Consider the following 17,896-nt stretch of genomic DNA (forward strand, 5'->3'; position numbering starts at 1 on the left):
ACAGTATGTGTATATATATGTATGTGTGTATATGTGTATATATATATAACTGTATATATATGTGTATAGATGTGTATATGCCAGCAACACTCATGACAATTACAAAACAATTACATTGTCAATCATGTTACGTTATTATTAAAATGTTTCCTTTTCTTTTTACTTCTCCGCTGCCAATCGCAGCTATTTTGCTATATATATATATATATATATATATATATAAATAGATAGATATGACAACAACACTCATATCAATGACAAAACAATTACATTAACAATCATCTTACGTTATTTTTAAAATGTTTGCTTTTCTTTTTCATAACTTCTTTAACACACTACTTCTCCGCTGCGAAGCGCGGGTATTCTGCTAGTGCATTAATAAATTGTGAAAAAATGCATAATTAAATAAACATCATCTAATTATTATGAAAAATCATCTAATAGGAAATACAAAGACATTATTTTATAATTTTTTCAGGTTTTATTTTACAATGGCCTTATTTTTAAAGACCATTTTTATTTCCGATTTTTTTTTATGCCAGAACTGTGCATTTCCCAGTGCCTCATTTTTATGTTTATTTCATCACTTGTCAATCAAGAAAGATCCCCAGTTTAGCCTTTTCCTAGTGGTTAATCCTTTCCTTTTGATTACTTTTTCACAATTGTAGGTAGTAGGCTCAAAGGACTTTTTGTGCAAGTCGCATTGAAATTGGCAAACATATAGAGGCAGTTGAATGCTGGAACTGAAAGACATCATGTAACACCTAATACTATTATGAGACAAATTGGTGATATATTGGAAATGCTCAGAGTGAGAAAAAGTTGTTAGTAGTTTAAGACTGACTGAGCACCGTGTCCGCAAGAAAATGCCTGTTAATAAATAACAAAGGCAAACATTAATACTAAACAATTGAGGCTGGAAAATCCAGAGAACATATGCTTCCATATTATCTTCTGTGCAGAAACAGTGCTGATCTGATCTTTAAAAAGCCAGAGTACTTTCATCGTGAATATTTTGAAGATCACTCGTCTGCCCAAGCATTCCCAATGTGTCATCAATTTGTCTTAAAACAGTATGTGTTGTTGCCGACAGACCAGAATTATTGTGTCTTCTGCCAGCTGTGAGGATTTGACTTCCCTTTCTCTTATTCTTAACCTCCTAAAAGTGTTATTACTTATGTGTACAAAAATAATTTGTGCTACTAGAAGAAATAAAAATGGGCTGATAGGACAGCCTTGGCGAAGGCCATGAGTTTGGTGAAACCTCTGTGACGTTCCTCTGCCTAATTTAACTGAACTGTTTGCATCTTAATATAGTATTTTAACAATAAATAAATAAACAAAAAAACAAAATATTTTAGTGTCTGAAAACTAAACGAATGTTCAATAATGTCAAACACTTTGTAGAAATCAACAAAAAGAATACCACTTCTTCAATGTAATTATTATAATCATATCCAAGACTAGTCTGATATTGTTATAAGTGTGTCTGCCCTTCATAAACCCCGAGTGAGCAGTATCAGTTATCTTATCAAGCACACTTTTTAGACTTTCTGCAAAAATGCTAGCAAAAGTTTTAGAATCAATATTCAAAAGTGCAATTGTTCTCTGATTTTCTAGACATAAAAGATCTGTATTTGGTTTTGGTATAGGAATAATTAAGCCTTAAGTCATAGTAGAATGCAAAGAACCAAGTCAATTGTCTCTTTATAAATTCTTAAAAGAAAATCAATGGGTACATCTTGAACTTCCTTCAATTCATTTGTGAAGTCATCATTCCTGGGAGATTTGTTAAATTTAAGCTTCTTTATACTGTTTTTTGATCTCTTCAATTAAAATCCACCATCACATCTTGACTGGAACTTCTCATAAATGTGTGAATATATGTTTTCTGGTGATAATTTAGATATATTTTTAATAGAACCAGTTTTACTTGAATAAAGTTGACCATATGATTTAGAAATATATTTTGAAATATCTTCAGGGTTCTGAATTTCAATCCCATCTATTCTTAGTTTATTTATCGATAACAATTCACCATTTTTCTTCTCCAATTTATAAAAATATGATGAAGTAGTTTTGCTTTTCTCACCTTTAGCCTGTTTCTCATACATATTATCTAGATCTAATTGCAATTTTGATGATCTACATTGATCATTTTAATCAATATTGTATTTATTAAATATAGAAATAATTTCATTAGTAATTTCCATTTCTTTCATCTTTTTATTTTTAACAATTTATTTCCACCTTTTTATAGCAAGCTGCCTAATTTCAAACTTCATTAATTTCCAATATTTGTAAAATGTTTGGTTCAAACATGGTCAACTCCACTGTAATAGAATAATCTTCTTCTGTCTTAAATAAAGTATACTCCAATATACTTTATTATTAAATTTCCAGTAGTTTTTATTAACATTATTTAACATTCCAATTTCTAAATCCAAAGCAAGACTTATAGCTTTATGATCTGTTAATACCAAAGGTTCAGCAGACACACTTTTTACTTTTTTTAATCATGATATCAGAGATTAACCAATAAACAGTTCTGGATTGTTTAAAAAGATTGTTATTGCACCATGTAAACTGTTTGAGGCCAAGGTGAAGGGTTATCCATATATCACAGACTCTAAATGCTTTGCATATTTCTTGAGACATAATACTAGATGATGAACATTTTATGTTTGGGATGTCTGTCTATTGTCTCATCAAAAACAGAATTAAAATCCCCACATAAAATGATTTTAATATTTTGAAAAATGTGTGTGATTCTTCTAATTTCACTTGCAAATGCTGTTATTAGTACTTTTAATATTAGATGCATAAATATTCCCTGATCAAAAGTGGTCATCGTTCAAACTCACAATAAGAATAATCCATCTACCAAAATGATTGCAGTATGACTGAGTAATTTTCCCCTTGAAATTTCCTCTTATTATTGCAAACCCTGTTCTGTAATTACAGTACTAGCAAAAGATAACTAGATATCATTACCCCATTGATGTTTCCAAAAATTAAATTCTAAGTTGCATGCATGTGTCTTTATATTTCAAAAACAGAGCCTCACATTTCAGTCTATTGCAATTAACACCTTACATTAATTGACCATAAAGAGAATAACACGAAAAAGCAAACAGTAATAGAATCACACCTTAGTGACACCTTAGTAAATTTATATAACACAAGAGGCTACCCAACTATGTTATCTAACAAATAATCTACATTGGCAGAATACTGTTGCTTCAGAAAATAAATAAATAAACTGCATTTTATAATTTAAACTTTACCCTGTATTTTTAAAAACATAATTTTATAATTAACAATATTTATTGTAAAAATAACCTGATAACCACATAACCGCCTGAGTAAAATGTGAAATATTTAAAAAATTTATCATAGGATTTTTCCGTCATACTGAATAATACCATGTAACTTACAACACCTTCTTTCTCATTCAGCTGCATGATGAATACTGCACCCCTGTGCTGCTTAAATGTTTATTAATTTATTATCAATACAAGCTCTCAGACCAAAAAAATCTCACTTTCCTTTTTTCTAGCCTATACAACAAAGGTCATAATTTTAGACACATACTGTATCCTTGTCCATTTTAGTTAAATCTTCTGTTTCTTCCTCATTAGCATATAATTCTTATCTTATTTCCAAATACTGTCTCTGGTTAATCTGCTGCTGAATCTAATGATGATTGCCTATTATAATTTTACTAAGTCTGCCAAGCTGTAAATGTTTAACTGAGACTATAGTGAGTCTCTCTTTGTAATTCTGTTTAACGGTGTTTTAATTAAACTACAGGATTCAAACATATACATAAACAAAAAAAAAATAAGCGTGACATATTAATCTACACAATGCCATACTTTAATGATATTATTTAAACAGTCTGGAATAAGATTTCCCCTGAATATAATACTAGCATTCAACATTCAAGTCCTCTCTGGTCGCTATCATGGCCTCATCACATGCTATATTTTATACAGCATTCTGCAACAGTCCAGAGCTATCATCTTAAATGGTCACTGTCTTGAGGAAATAGATTATCAGTAAAGTTTTTCACTAAAACGGTCATGATGACAACTAGCTAATGACAGACTTGGCAGATGACACCAAGCACATCCCATTGTTCGGTTCACTCTGACTCAGTGACTATGACTGTCTCAGTACATGGACTGATTGAATAAACCAGTATGCACCTTACTGATCTGGAGAAACATTACAAATTTGTTCACAAACAGCAGACAAGAGACTCTCAGTACAATACACTGAATTAGTTCACCAAAAGAATCAGTTTATGTACTGAACTGCAGGCAAGAAACTTACAGTACATTGAAATGCAGTTCAGTTCACTGATGATTAATGTGTGGCAGATTGCAGCAGAAAGGACAGATTATAAAAGAAGGAAATTATGGAAGATTAATTCAAAACTGAAAATAATTTTATTTAGTCATATTTCAATGTTCTCACAGTTTTATTGTGATGTATGCATTATTCTAAGGTCCTATTTGTACAATTGTTTTTATATATTTAGTGTTGAAGATTTATTGTCAAAATGCAATAAATTATTATTATTATTATTATTATTATTATTATTATTATGTGTGAATTACTTATTTTGTTGCTTGCATTTTGTACTTTTTGTACTGTTTGGTGGTTAATGTTGTTACACAGTTAAGACACTACTCTAGATTTTTTGAAGTGAACAAATTAGTGATTCAGAGATTCAAATCATTTTGGTAAACTAAACAAAATAAAATGAATGACAAAAATGTATTTTTTTGTACATCTCTAGTTTTAATGTGAGAAAAGTACAAATATCATCATTAAATGGTCTTTGGTATTCTACCACCTATACCAGGCAAAAGTAATCGACAGCAAAGGATTAACCAATTGAAAATGGCTCAGCCTTTTGGTCTTGATTGACAAGTGACGAAATCCTCATTGAAATGAGGCATGCAATAAATACCATGGGCATTTAGAAGACCTATTTTGGAAATGTGACGTTCAGAAAAGTCACAGTGTGAACCATAAAAGGTCTTAAAAAAATAATATAAATAAAATTAAACTTGTAACAATAATAAAATAATGACATTGTATTTTGTAATAATTAGATGACTTTTCATATATTGTATGAAATACCGCACTGATCAATCCTGAGACCAGCCTTATTATACTGTATGCATACTGCCACTTGGTGAAATTATAAATGACCAAGGTGTCAACATCCATATGCAGATGACAGCCAACTCTATACAGTATATCTGTAGTACATGATAACACAAGTGCATTAAATGTCAATAGACTATCTAACTAGCGTTATAAATTTGATGAATATGTCAGTTTTAAAATTAAATGAAGACTGAACAAAATACTGTAGAAATAAGGCATTAAGCAAATTAGTGAATTTGGCACCACAGACAAAAAATGCAGAAACCGTGGAGTTATTTTTAACACTGATTTGACATTTACACCTCATATAGACAGTGTAATTAACAGAACATTTTTTAATTTCTGAAATATTGTACCCGTTAGACCATATCTCATATAGTCTGCAAGATTCAAAGAAGTGGACTTGTGTATTTATCTTCTCTTGCCCAGATTACTGCAATGATTTCCTTACTGTAATTCCTAAATATGTATTAGACAGGCTGCAAATTTTACAGAATGCTATAACACCGAGACATAACACCGTCTCTGATAATACTACATTGGCCTCCTGTTTCCTTTAGAATTGATTTAAAAATCCTTTTCATAATTTTTAAGGCACCTTCATACATTTTGAGAATTATGATCATCAAGTGTCGATCTATTGACTGTGCCCACAGTTGGATTGCTAGTATTAAAGCCAAACATAAAATCAACCATTTTAACCAACTATTTTGTCTATTGTTTTATTGTTGTCTTTGAACTTTGAAGAGTTGTGTTTTAACTTGATTTTTTTGCATTTTTAACACACTTTGAGCTGCTTTTTAAGTATATGAAATATTCTCTATACATAAACTTTTTATTATTATTATTATTATTATTAAAAGAGATCAACCTGTGATGTACCATTAGTGCCTTTACTGACACTAAAATAGATCCCCTATACAAGTTAGTGAAATGCCGGGAGCAGGTGCAAGCATACACCAGCTCACTTCCCCTGCTGCTTGAGGTAAGTTAGCAGCATAAGTAAAAAAGTCACTTATCTGGAAATTAATGTAAGAAGACAGGAATTATATACATTTCGCTCCATAAACATAGAGTGAACAAATAAGTCCTCTGTATTTGCATTAGGGTAAAAACAACTTCATAGCTGTGTCATTTGCAGATTAAGATGATTCAGTATTTCTCCAACACTATAATTTATCACCAAAACTCCAGGCCTCCTCTCCATTATGATCCAAAATAATCAACTACTTTACCTTAAGACTTTAACAGATTTTAATTATTTAGGTATGTCTTTCAAAATGTTATGTTTTAAGAAAAATTAAATACAATTAGCCACAGACACTCCACAACCAACGACTAACAACAGGACAACTAATAAATGGCATTTCACATTTTTTGAATTAGAATCCGTTTTCTATGAAAACTATTGAGTCTATTTGAATAATATTTTTAACAATATGATACAGTATTTTAAAGTACTATTAAAAAGTGTATAGCTAATATTGCCTATAATTTAAATTCTATTATCATTGTCATTTTTGTAAATGACTCACTGTTGCAAAAATATTTCAAAAACAAGAATAAAATAACTGACTCCTTGAAGTAATTAAAAGCAGTGAAATACTATCAAATCAGTCACCAAACACACGTGGATAATAATTCTTTACATTCTTTTCTAACTACTCATAGCACTGTGTGTTACGCCTTGTATATGTTTTCTAATTTGTTTTGTTTTGTAAATTGTTTACATTTTTGTTATTTTGTAACATATGAAAGTGAGCCATTCTAATTTCCCTGGCCTAAACTCTAACTCTAAAGAAAGAAAGTGATATAAACCAAAATCATTATGATCAATTACATCAATTTTAAAAAATGAAAATAACAAGTAAAGGAAAAGTAAAGTAATTTTTCCTTTTGCATTTGTCAAAACCTTTAAAATCTTTCTTCTGTCTTCATTATTTAATAATGTGTAAATTCATCTTATGGCCATGTTACATAATTTTTTCTACCTTGCTTCCACATTTTAAACACCTCAAACCTCCCTCTTTGCTTCTTTTTCAATATACTGTATAAATAAAAGATAAATCACAGATACATAGAAAATGTTCTGTAAAACAGATATTGTATTTCTACCAACACAGATAATGTATGTTTTCCAACACAGATTTCGTTCCTTGTACTGTGAAGACTTACAGCTGTTCCATCATTTGCTCTTGGAAACCTGATGACTTTCAAGTGGCGCGAATCCAACTTGAACGGTATGGTATTTTTTTCCAGTTAGCCAATTTGTACTACTTTTAGTTCCTGGTGTAATGTGAAATGCCGCACCAAGCAGAAGGTAGCACATCCATTTTCAAGAGTAAATATCCCAAAAACATAACCAGCTTATTTCAATTCAGGGTAATGTAGGCTGGAGTCTATCCCAGCAGAACTGACCATAAGGCAAGAAGCAGTTCCGGAACTATCTTAAGTACATTGCAGTATTCCAAAAAAAAAAAAATACAAGATCAAAATTACTCAGACAACAAATACTGAATTACAAGAACTTTTAAATAAAAAAGGACTTACTGTATGGCTGGGTCCATCCCAGTTTTGCTTGTCTTATGACTGGAATGACTTTTGACTACTATCCTATGCTGCACACAATTTTTCAGGTTGAGCTAGGATAGGCGGGTTAGCCATTCACCACGCACTCATTGGAAAACACCACTCCCAGGTCTGCCTCCAAGACTGGGTCTTGTCATTCCAGTACTGGGCAACACTGCCTTAGATTTAAATAAAACATTTGATTCATTTATTGTATGGCTATATCCCTTAGGCCTGTTTTTCATGGATAACTATGTCAGGGGAACCTATGTCCAAACAGCATAGCTCAAATGACCTTTGAGGTACACCAGCCCAAATACTACACGATTACATAACTAGTAGCAAGGCAATATGAAATGACCTAGAATTAGAAGTGTTAGTTCTCCAGATCACAAAAAGTTCAACTGAGGTAGTTTGGATGTGCAGTTGAATACCATCTTGGCACCTAGTGAAGGCATGGCCAACAGGGAGATGCCAAAAGTGGGAACCTAGGACAGGCTAGTGTGATTATTTCATTTGAATACCAGTTGTTCAGGTTTGAAAAAACCCAGGGTCATGTTGCTACCACAACCCTCCCCAGAAAAGGTGGCAATAAAATAATAATGAGGATGACTTACTATAAATCTGGTGCCAGAAGAGAATAGAAGAAGAAAACAATACAGAAGAAAGTAAAATACAAGGTACCACACGTATTTAAACAAGTGAGAATTGTGTTTTAATAGAATAATTCAAAGTAAGCCTGCAAAAGACTACAAATAATCACTGGCTTTAAGTCAAAAATTACTTTTTACTTGAGATAAAAAGCTATCAACAAAGCAAGAGATTTGTCATCTACTAGGGATATTGAAATAACTAGAGAGATAGGGAGAGAGAAAGAGAAAGAGAGGTTGGGAGCATGTGCCAATAGCATGTTGCTGTACCCACCACATGATGAACCACCTGGATTGGGACCCAAGTGCAACAGGTGACACCTCAGCACCACACTGGAAAGATGTTTTTTTTTTACAGTGGCTGGCAATCCTGTAACCAACCCCGAAGTTTTCCTTGCTTGCACGGCTGGGTGCAAATTAATGTTATTCCCAGGACAAAGCAATTGCAGGTTAAGGGCTTTGCTCAAGGACCCAATATAGTAGTCATTTCTGGCATTTATGGGATTTAAACTGGCAACCTTCTGATTGCAGGTGCAGATCCCTAGCCTCAGAGCCATTCCGCCCAAAAGATTACTAACTAGAAATTTTTGTACAATCTAAAAATGTAAAACAAAATGAAACCAGCGATAAAGTATTATGTACACTTAATAGTGTAGATCAGTTAGCACACCCTTTTCAGAAACTATTACAATTGCCAAAAGTCCCTGACATTTGGAAAAGAGCACTACTTGTCCCAGTGTCCAAACAAAAACAGATCAAAGGAAATAAATGATTTGCATCAAAGTGACATAGCCTCAATACCAATGAAGTGTTATGGGCAGATTGAGCTGCAAAGTGTGGAAGATGCCCGGTGTAAATGGATGGACACTAGGTGCCAATATTGTCCCTTTTAAACCCAATAGACAGACGATCTGGACACAGGTTAAAAGCACCAAGAAGTATTTTATTATTTCTTTTTCCCACACAGTGCCTCCAAAGCCGCTGGATCCCACGTCCTTGCCCAACACCCAGTCCATATAAGCATTGAATAGAGTAGGAGCAAGAACACACCCCTGACGAACCCCAGAATCAACTGGGAAAAACGCAGAGGTCGTCTCTCCACTCTGCACAGCACTAACAGTATCAGTGTACAGGCCGGCCATGATATCCAGCAACCTCAAGGGGATCCCGCGCACCCTGCCAATATTCGCGTTTGCGCTCCATAAGAACCCTCAGTGCCAGGATGCAGTCAATGGTAGACTTGTTAGACGTAAAACCAGACTGTTCCGGTCGCTGGTGGGTGAGCAAGTGATCACGGATCCTATTGAGGATGACCCTAGCAAGGACCTTACCCGGCACCGAGAGCAGTGTTATCCCCCTGTAGTTGCTGCAATCCAGGCGATCACCCGTCACTCTCCAGATAGGGATGACAAGTCTCGCTTTCCAATCAGTTGGGATAATACCAGTCTCCCAAATGGAAGTAAAGATTGCTTGCAATGCCAGGAGGACAGCCTTACTACCAGCCTGGAAAACTTCACCCCAGATACCACAGATCCCTGCAGCCTTTTCCCCCCTCAGATGGTTCACTACCTGTGCAATCTCAGTGAGACTGGGTGGTTCACAGCTAATCGAAGGATCAGCCTCAAGAATCGTGGACCTAGAGATATCCAACGTCCTAGCCGGAGGATCAGCTTTGAACAGCTGCTCAAAGTAGCTGCAGTGTCATCCATAAGGACTGTTCCATCAGCTGCCCTGACTGCGACTCTCCGAGGAACAGATTCAGATGTGCGTAATGTTTTGATTCCTCTGTAAGCAGGATGTGGGTCGCTAGACCACAGATGGTGTGTCACTTGCTCACAGATTCCTCTAACAAACGCCTCTTTATCTGCCCTCAGAGCCCTCGCAGCTGTCCTCTGTCCTCCTCAGTTCCCGGTACAGACCAGAGTTGCTAATGAGCCGTGTGCGGCGACTAATCTCGATGAAATCGAGGGTGCTCTGTGAGATGAAACACCTCCTTCTGGGAACACCGGTAACACCAACACAACCCTCAGCAACCTTCAGGGTCTTGTCATGGAAGGTCTCCCACATCACATTAGGATCAGCAGTCGTATCCAAATCTGAAAGTTCCTCACATAAACTGCGTGCAAACTCATTAGTTTGATTTATTAGGTCCAGCAGCTGTGGGACATCTGTTGGTGAAGAAAAATTCATGGATCTTGACTTTGCTGTGATCTTTGTGGAGTCAATGGAGGCTGTGATCGTGGCGCTCGAGAAACTAAGTGAGGAGTCTGAGGATCTGGGCTTGCAAGTGTCTTGGATAAAAACCAAGATCCAGGCCTTTAATAACCTCTTGGGCACAGCTATCAGTAGTGTGTCTGTTTATGGAGAGAGTGTTGACCTTGTTGAGAGGTTTACTTACCTTGGCAGTGACATTCATATCTCTGGTGACTCTTCCTATGAAGTCAGTAGATGGATTGGGAGAGCATGGGTAGTCATGAGGTCGCTGGAAAGGGGTGTGTGGCGCTCCCGATATCTATGCAAAAGGACAAAGGTCCAAGTCTTTAGAGTCCTGGTGCTTCCTGTCTTGCTATATGGTTGTGAGACATGGACGCTATCCAGTGACCTGAGACGAAGATTGGACTCCTTTGGTACTGTGTCTCTCCAGAAAATCCTTGGGTACCGTTGGTTTGACTTTGTGTCGAATGAGCGGTTGCTCATGGAGTCCTGAATGAGGCACATTACCTGCATTGTGAGGTAGCGTCAGTTACGGCACTACGGCCAGGTGGCGTGTTTCCCTGAGGGTGATCCGGCTCGTAAGATCCTCATTGTTGGGGATCCAATTGGCCCGACCAGGCCAAAAGGGTTGCCCAGGTAACACCTGGCTGCGGCAGATAGAGGGTTATTTCCGGAGGGTGGGACTGGACCATGTGTCTGCCTGGGGGGGTTGCAAACTGGAATCCCGAGTTGTTTCATCGTGTAATGGGTTCGGCAATGCACTGTACCAGTGCATGCTCCCCAACTTGACTTGATTTGCCTCCAAAGCACCACAGCCACAATATTCTTCTCCTCCTCCTCTTCCTCCTCCTCCTCCTCCACACCTCCCAGCAAGTGTTGTCCACCTCCCCCCAACTCAGGCTCACCTACTGGGTCTTCAGCAGTCCTTTTTAATAGTGCCCAACACGGAAGTGCTTCTGTTTCTTCCTTCCACATGTCCTGCCAGCACTTCCAGGTCAGAAGGAGAACTCATATTCTTTAGTAAGCCACCGGAAGTACTTAGGGGTTCCTGTCCACGTGATCCATTAGTATGACTCCCCCGGTCCTTCAACAGCTCACCCTGGCGGGAACCCGGGGCACCTTTTCCTTCTCGGGGTGTCCCACACAAGTTGAGCTGCAGGCCATTCATCACACCAGTTAGTCTGATATGTGATGTAGCTTTAAAACTTTGCTGATAATTAAGATTTATATTCCAAAATACGCTGCTCAAATCTATTTGTTGCTTTCGCCATAGAATTCCAGCATAGTAGTAACGCTGACTCATCCCTTAATTTGATTCCAGTTAAACTCACCCTTGTAATTACCAAGGTCAGTAAAGTTTACTTTTTTATTATATTAGTACATATTTAATCAGGTTTTCATTAACCAAGTTTATAATAATAACAATTTATGTTACAGAACTGTGTATATATTCGCTATGTTCTTTTAGGACACAATGACAATTGTTATTCTATTCTGGAGGTTTGCTCATTGATTTTTTTTTAATCTATGTAGTTCATTCTTATAATATCCTATATGTCCCAGAAGTGGCATGATGGTTATTTGTACTCCCTTTAAAGTTTTTAAACAAAATGTGAAAGTGTTAGTTAACTGTAAAAGTATAAGTGTATTCTGCAATGAATCGGCACCTAACACAGGATTGAGTTAAAGTGTTTAGCTCCTTGCCGCTAGGAGAGGCTGTGGCTTTCCTACATACCTGTTTTGAAACACTTGGGAAAGAACAATGGATAGATATTTCATCCAGTTACTGGCTGGTATGTGACATTTTGGCTTTTGAAAATCTCAGTTAAGTAACAATTTAATGCATGCATCTGTATTCATTTTTTATTTCTCCAATGCTACTCTTAATACAGAAAATTTTCTTGCTCTTTTGTCAGTATTAACAAAATGAAAGACAATATGGCTTATGCATTATTACCAAAATTCTTTTCTAGCTGCCTTTTGAAATGCTTCATTTCGCATTCATATTCATTATAAAGCTATATTTTGTAAAAGGTGTGTTACTTTCTCAACCATCCAATGATCTGATTGTCCAATTGAGTCAAATTGTTGGCAAAAATCATTCTGCATTTTTGAGTTATTCTTTGAAATGTAATCATTGTTCTTCAGTTTGGGCCAGCATCTGGGTTTTAATTCTGGGGCATTTAATTTAATTTAAAAAAAAATCATTGGATGTAATATTTTGTTAATCTATATTTTGTGACTGTGGTGGGCTGGGGCCCTGCCCAGGGTTTGTTTCCTGCCTTGCACCCTGTTTTGGCTCGGATTGGCTCTAGCAGACCCCCGTGACCATATAGTTAGGATATAGCGGGTTGGATAATGGATGGATATATTTTGTGAGTTTCATGATGTTTTCTGCTTCTGCTTAAAAACATACTAATATAACCAATCTGTCTTTTAGTGAGAAGAGTAAACATATTTCCTGGGCCTTACGAGACAATGATTCACCCTTTCAGCTTAATTTGTCCAGTAATAGTTCTCCTTTCTCTGAGGAGCAAAATCCTATCATTCTAAGTGTGGAAGAGATAAATGCCAAGTATTATAGGAAGCGGACTTGGAGTTTCTTCATTCGTGATATAGGTATGAAATTTCTAATGTACATGAATTTTAAATGTGCCAGAGTTAGTTACACTAATACATTTTTAAAAAAAATTTTTCAAAATCTATGCTTCAATAGAAGTGTGTAATTTTTATTTTACAACGAAAATTGCGGACAGTCCAGTTAGTTAAAATGTATTTAGAACAAGACCAATGTCAAATTATGCTTGATATAGACAACATTCAATGTCAGTCGATTCATTATTTTCAATAGAATTATATTCTCCATTTGAACCGAACTGAATAAGTACTGCATGTAATATAATGACATCACTATTGGCTTTATGAGTTACTGGGGATTTTTACAAGACCTACTCCATAAAGTGGGTTATAACCAGAGAGGCCTCAATATATGAATGAGTTTATACATAGATTTGTTAAAATCTGTTGAAATCTGCAAAGTTGTTCTAAATGCCTTTAGATTGTATTTGATTTCTTCTATATAAAATTTTGCTGCTGCTCACACTGAACCACTCTTCATATAGGAAATAAACTTAAAAAGACAAGGGCATGTGAACGGAGGTGTGTAAGAGGAGGAAATCAGAAACTCACCATTTACAGAGCAGAACATGTTTTGGAATGAAAGAATAATGTGTAATAATGCAGTTTTGTCTAAGCAGTGCACTGTATATACAGGACCACTTATGGGTCAGTGTGATAGAGCATCCATAAAATTTGCAAAATGAGAATCCTACACACCCTGTGTATGAATCTCCCAGCACTTATTTAAAATTTAATAATTTCTCCCAACTAAATGAAGAGTGAAAACCTGAAAGAGAGAGAGAAAACCAGAGAGAGAAGCCAGAAAGAGGGAAAAGCAGAAAAAGTAATACATCCTTGCCAACTGAAAACATGCAATCCCAGAAGGGAACATATGAGACCTTTCCTCTAATGGATCCATTCATACGCGTTTCCACTAGAGCAGGGGTCCTCAATCACGGTCCTGGAGAGCCACAGTGGCTGCAGGTTTTTGCTCCAACCCAGTTGCTAAACAAAAAGCACTTATTGCTAAAGTAACACTTCTGCTTCACTTTAGTGATTTTGAGCCCTTATTGCTTAATTTTGTCTTAAACAGCTATTTTAATTGCTCCTTATTATCAATAACATGCAAATGACAAGAGAGAGCAGCATTTCTCCATTTAGCTTATTTACATTTACACCTGTGTGTATTTATCTGCAGTATTGGGTTTAATTAAATACTTGGAAGAAAAATGAAGAGAAAAAAGTGAAGGACTGAGAATTACTCGTCCATTTTAGCCTTCAAATCATTTGCATGATAGAAAGGGAAAGAAAATCTAGGATATGAGAATGACCTGACATAGCAGAGTTAATTTAATTTCATAGCTTGTTAGTGCTTTATTGGCAAGAATTGCTTTCTAATTAAGCAACCAGGTCAGAACAAAAACCTGTAGCCACTGCGGCTCTCCAGGACTGGGATTGAGGACTAGAGGAATGTCAAAAGAGACCTCGGAAGCAGTTCCTGGGATTTCACTCTATAAATATCCCCTACAATGGTATATAATGCTTTACATCCTATGGCGGTTACAGTGTGGGCTTGGGAAACTAGGTTTAAAGGAGTGCTCTCTATCATTTGTTGCATTGATATTTGGAATAGCTACCTCACTGAATAGACAGTTTAGTTCTTCAGATCTTAAATAATTGTCAGTTTTGACTTCAGAAATACTGGTAATTAGTCAAATACTGTAATTCAGCAAGTCTCCTGCTTTATTTACCTTACCTGTCTCTGTTGTAGGAGTTGGGTCTCCAGCCTTTAGACTTACATCAAGGTAACTGAGGCACATTCATTTAAAGAAAGAGAATAATACAATTTATTAATAAACATAAGGATTGTAAAAGTATGAGAAATACAGATCTAAATATTGACATATGAGACTGGACACAGGCAGACTGTCTGACAAACATACAGTATAACATATAGGCTGGCTGTCTATTGATTATTCAGAGTTCTACTTTATCTTTGCTCAGATAAATAGTTTTATGACACCAAGTCTTTATGGATGATGTCAGATGTTGTGCAGAGTTATTACTTTGTTGTTGGTCTGGTTCAAGTGAAAGATTCTTCATGCAGTGGAGTGCACTCTTTTTCTTTGCTGCCAGATCCTTGTCAGTGCTGTACAGCTGTTTCCACTGCTTGCCTTTTACTTTCTTTTTGCAGCTTTATAGGGATAAGGCATTACTCACTCTGCCTCAACAGTTTAGATACTGAAGGTTCCTTCTTGAAGTTTTAGCTTCTGACTCATCAGACTGTTGACACACAGCTTTGGCTTTAGAGACTAGGCCTCAGCTTCAGGTTCACAAACAGAAAAGAATTTCTCAGATTTGACTCTCCATGGAAGAATGGCTCTTAAATTCCTAGGTTTCAAAGACCATGTTTTAGGAGGTAATTTTTCATGTTTCCTCTTGCCTGAGAGAATTTCCAAACATCTCTCAATTAGCTTTTTTATGTCTCTGCCTGCTTCTTCCTTTGAAAGATGGAGTGAATGTGGTTTTAAAAGATGGTTGAACTTTCTCCTGGTTGGATTAAAATCACTTCCAATTACAAAATCAGTGTGTCCTCATAGGCAATTTAGTCAGTCCATTTTACTTGTCATCCCTTCAATAATAGGTATTTGAACTTGCTTGAATCTATTTCAAAACCTTCGGGCTCAACAGAGCTACAGAATGGCCTCTGGAAAGATATTAGTGCAACTCTGATTTTTCAACTTTTTTAACAAATGAAGTCTTAAGGATATTCTGGTATCAGCTGGAGTTCAGTCCCTTAGTTTGGAAAGCAAGTGAAGGAAGGTGCAGTTGGATGCCTGCATCCAGGTTAAATCTGCTTTCTTATTAGGGGTGACATGCCACTAAAGCCTAGAGAATGGTCAATATCCAACTTTGTCCTACACAGGGATGCTTATATCTTCAACATTGTTAGATTTTAGTGTTAAATGGAAGATGTAACACAATGTCTCTTAAGAACTTTAGAACAGTTATTATCAGCATGTACAGTTGATGCTCACAGTTTTCTTCCAAGGAAAAAGTGGTTTGCTACTTTAGGTTCATGACCACAATTAAGGGCAGAGGGAACTGTGAACCTGATCATTATATTAGGGCAGTGCTAGATGGCTATCTGCTGTTCTATTCATTGTACATATTCTTCAATAGTTAAAAGGAGCTGTTTCTAAACTCATGAATTACTGACCAATCCACATTATCTGTGGTCAACAACTAGTGTTAATTTTAACAAGGTTGTGAGCTCTTTAATTTGGGCAGGACTAGATAGTTTAGTGTCAAAAGTTCATTCACAAGCCTAGAAATGATTAGAGAAAAAGGTTTCACCTCCACTTTACCTGATGTGACATCACACCATTTAGTTTACATTTACACTCTAGATTTCATCCTTTTACAGATATAGCTTCCAAGTCCTTCAACCTCATTTGTACTCCAACTGTATTGTTGTAACTAAGAATGACAGAAACAACACACAGGTGACAGCAATAAATTGTTCTCTTTTACATGAGTAATGTCATATAATCTGGTTTTACAAAAATGTTATTACCTTGCAACAAGTTATGTTTATTTTTAACATATGACATTTCAACCATGGACAATTTATCCGTCACGAGCAAAAGATTGCTATCGATCAAACGACACTCTTTATATCATTGCTCTTTTGCTGTTTAAATCATTGTCCCTGCTTTGACCTCTGCCTTCATGATGAGTTGGATTGGTTCAGAAATGTTATGCTCTCTGAATTGTCTAATTGTTCCTGCCCACATTTAAAGGATAATGTTGGTATTTTTCAAATTTAAGTTATTTCATCATAATCATGATATATATTAACTACGGGGTTCACCTCCTACTCATTTCGCTTGCCAACTCCCCCGGCCTGCACTACGCACCAGCCACTTCACGTCTCTGCCGCTCATGTTGTGAAGATGGGGGCTGAACGCACCCCAAGGAGGGCACTCCTCTGAAACCCCCTCTTAAACGGTGATACAATGGGAAACAAATACAGTTTTTTTTTTTTACCTCCTGTTTGCTCAATCAGCTACTGGCTTGGTGCTGCTGTTGCCATGCTGCGTGATCTGCATTTTTAAAAGCCTGTTCAGCAGCTGTCCTACTCTTTGTCTTTCTTTTCCGGCCCCAGGCTTGGTTAAATCTTTTGGCACAATGTCTTGTCTTGCGGAATGTGAGTTCTTGATATTTTTTAATTTATAATTGAAGAACAAAATAAGAATCTGAAAATCTAACATCACATTAACGTTCGATAAATTCTGAAAAGAATGATACCAAACATAATGTATATATGTAGGTTTTAAAATAAGCCAGATTTAAAGCGTGACAAAAAAATTTGACATAAAAAGTCACATAAAATCTTTACACAAAATCGTTGTACTCTTAGGCTTAGGATTTTATATATAGAGAGTAGATTTTCCACATAAAATTGCATTCCAAAGTGAATTATGTTTTATAATTTTTAAAAATTCCTTTTCTGTTCTTGCAGCTTACAATAGGGCTCAAGGATAAATGGGTCCAAACATGAAGAAAGGCTTAAACTTACCAAAAATAATTTTTTAAGAGAAACTTGTTTTTGTATATTAATTAATGTCTTGAGATTGCACAAATATTGTATAACAGTG

General features: G+C 35.9%; 1 protein-coding gene across 1 annotated transcript in view; it reads left to right on the forward strand.

Annotated features, from left to right (window-relative positions):
- LOC120532772 (interleukin-12 subunit beta-like) overlaps positions 1 to 17,896 on the forward strand; it is a 91,741-nt gene that overhangs the window by 30,120 nt on the left and 43,725 nt on the right. Inside the window, exons 4-5 of the mRNA XM_039759142.1 lie at positions 7,331 to 7,424; positions 13,057 to 13,235. Coding sequence (XP_039615076.1) covers positions 7,331 to 7,424; positions 13,057 to 13,235 — 273 coding nt within the window. The remainder of the gene's footprint in view (positions 1 to 7,330; positions 7,425 to 13,056; positions 13,236 to 17,896) is intronic.

This window comes from Polypterus senegalus, chromosome 7, assembly GCF_016835505.1.
Source record: "Polypterus senegalus isolate Bchr_013 chromosome 7, ASM1683550v1, whole genome shotgun sequence".
NCBI lineage: Eukaryota > Metazoa > Chordata > Cladistia > Polypteriformes > Polypteridae > Polypterus > Polypterus senegalus.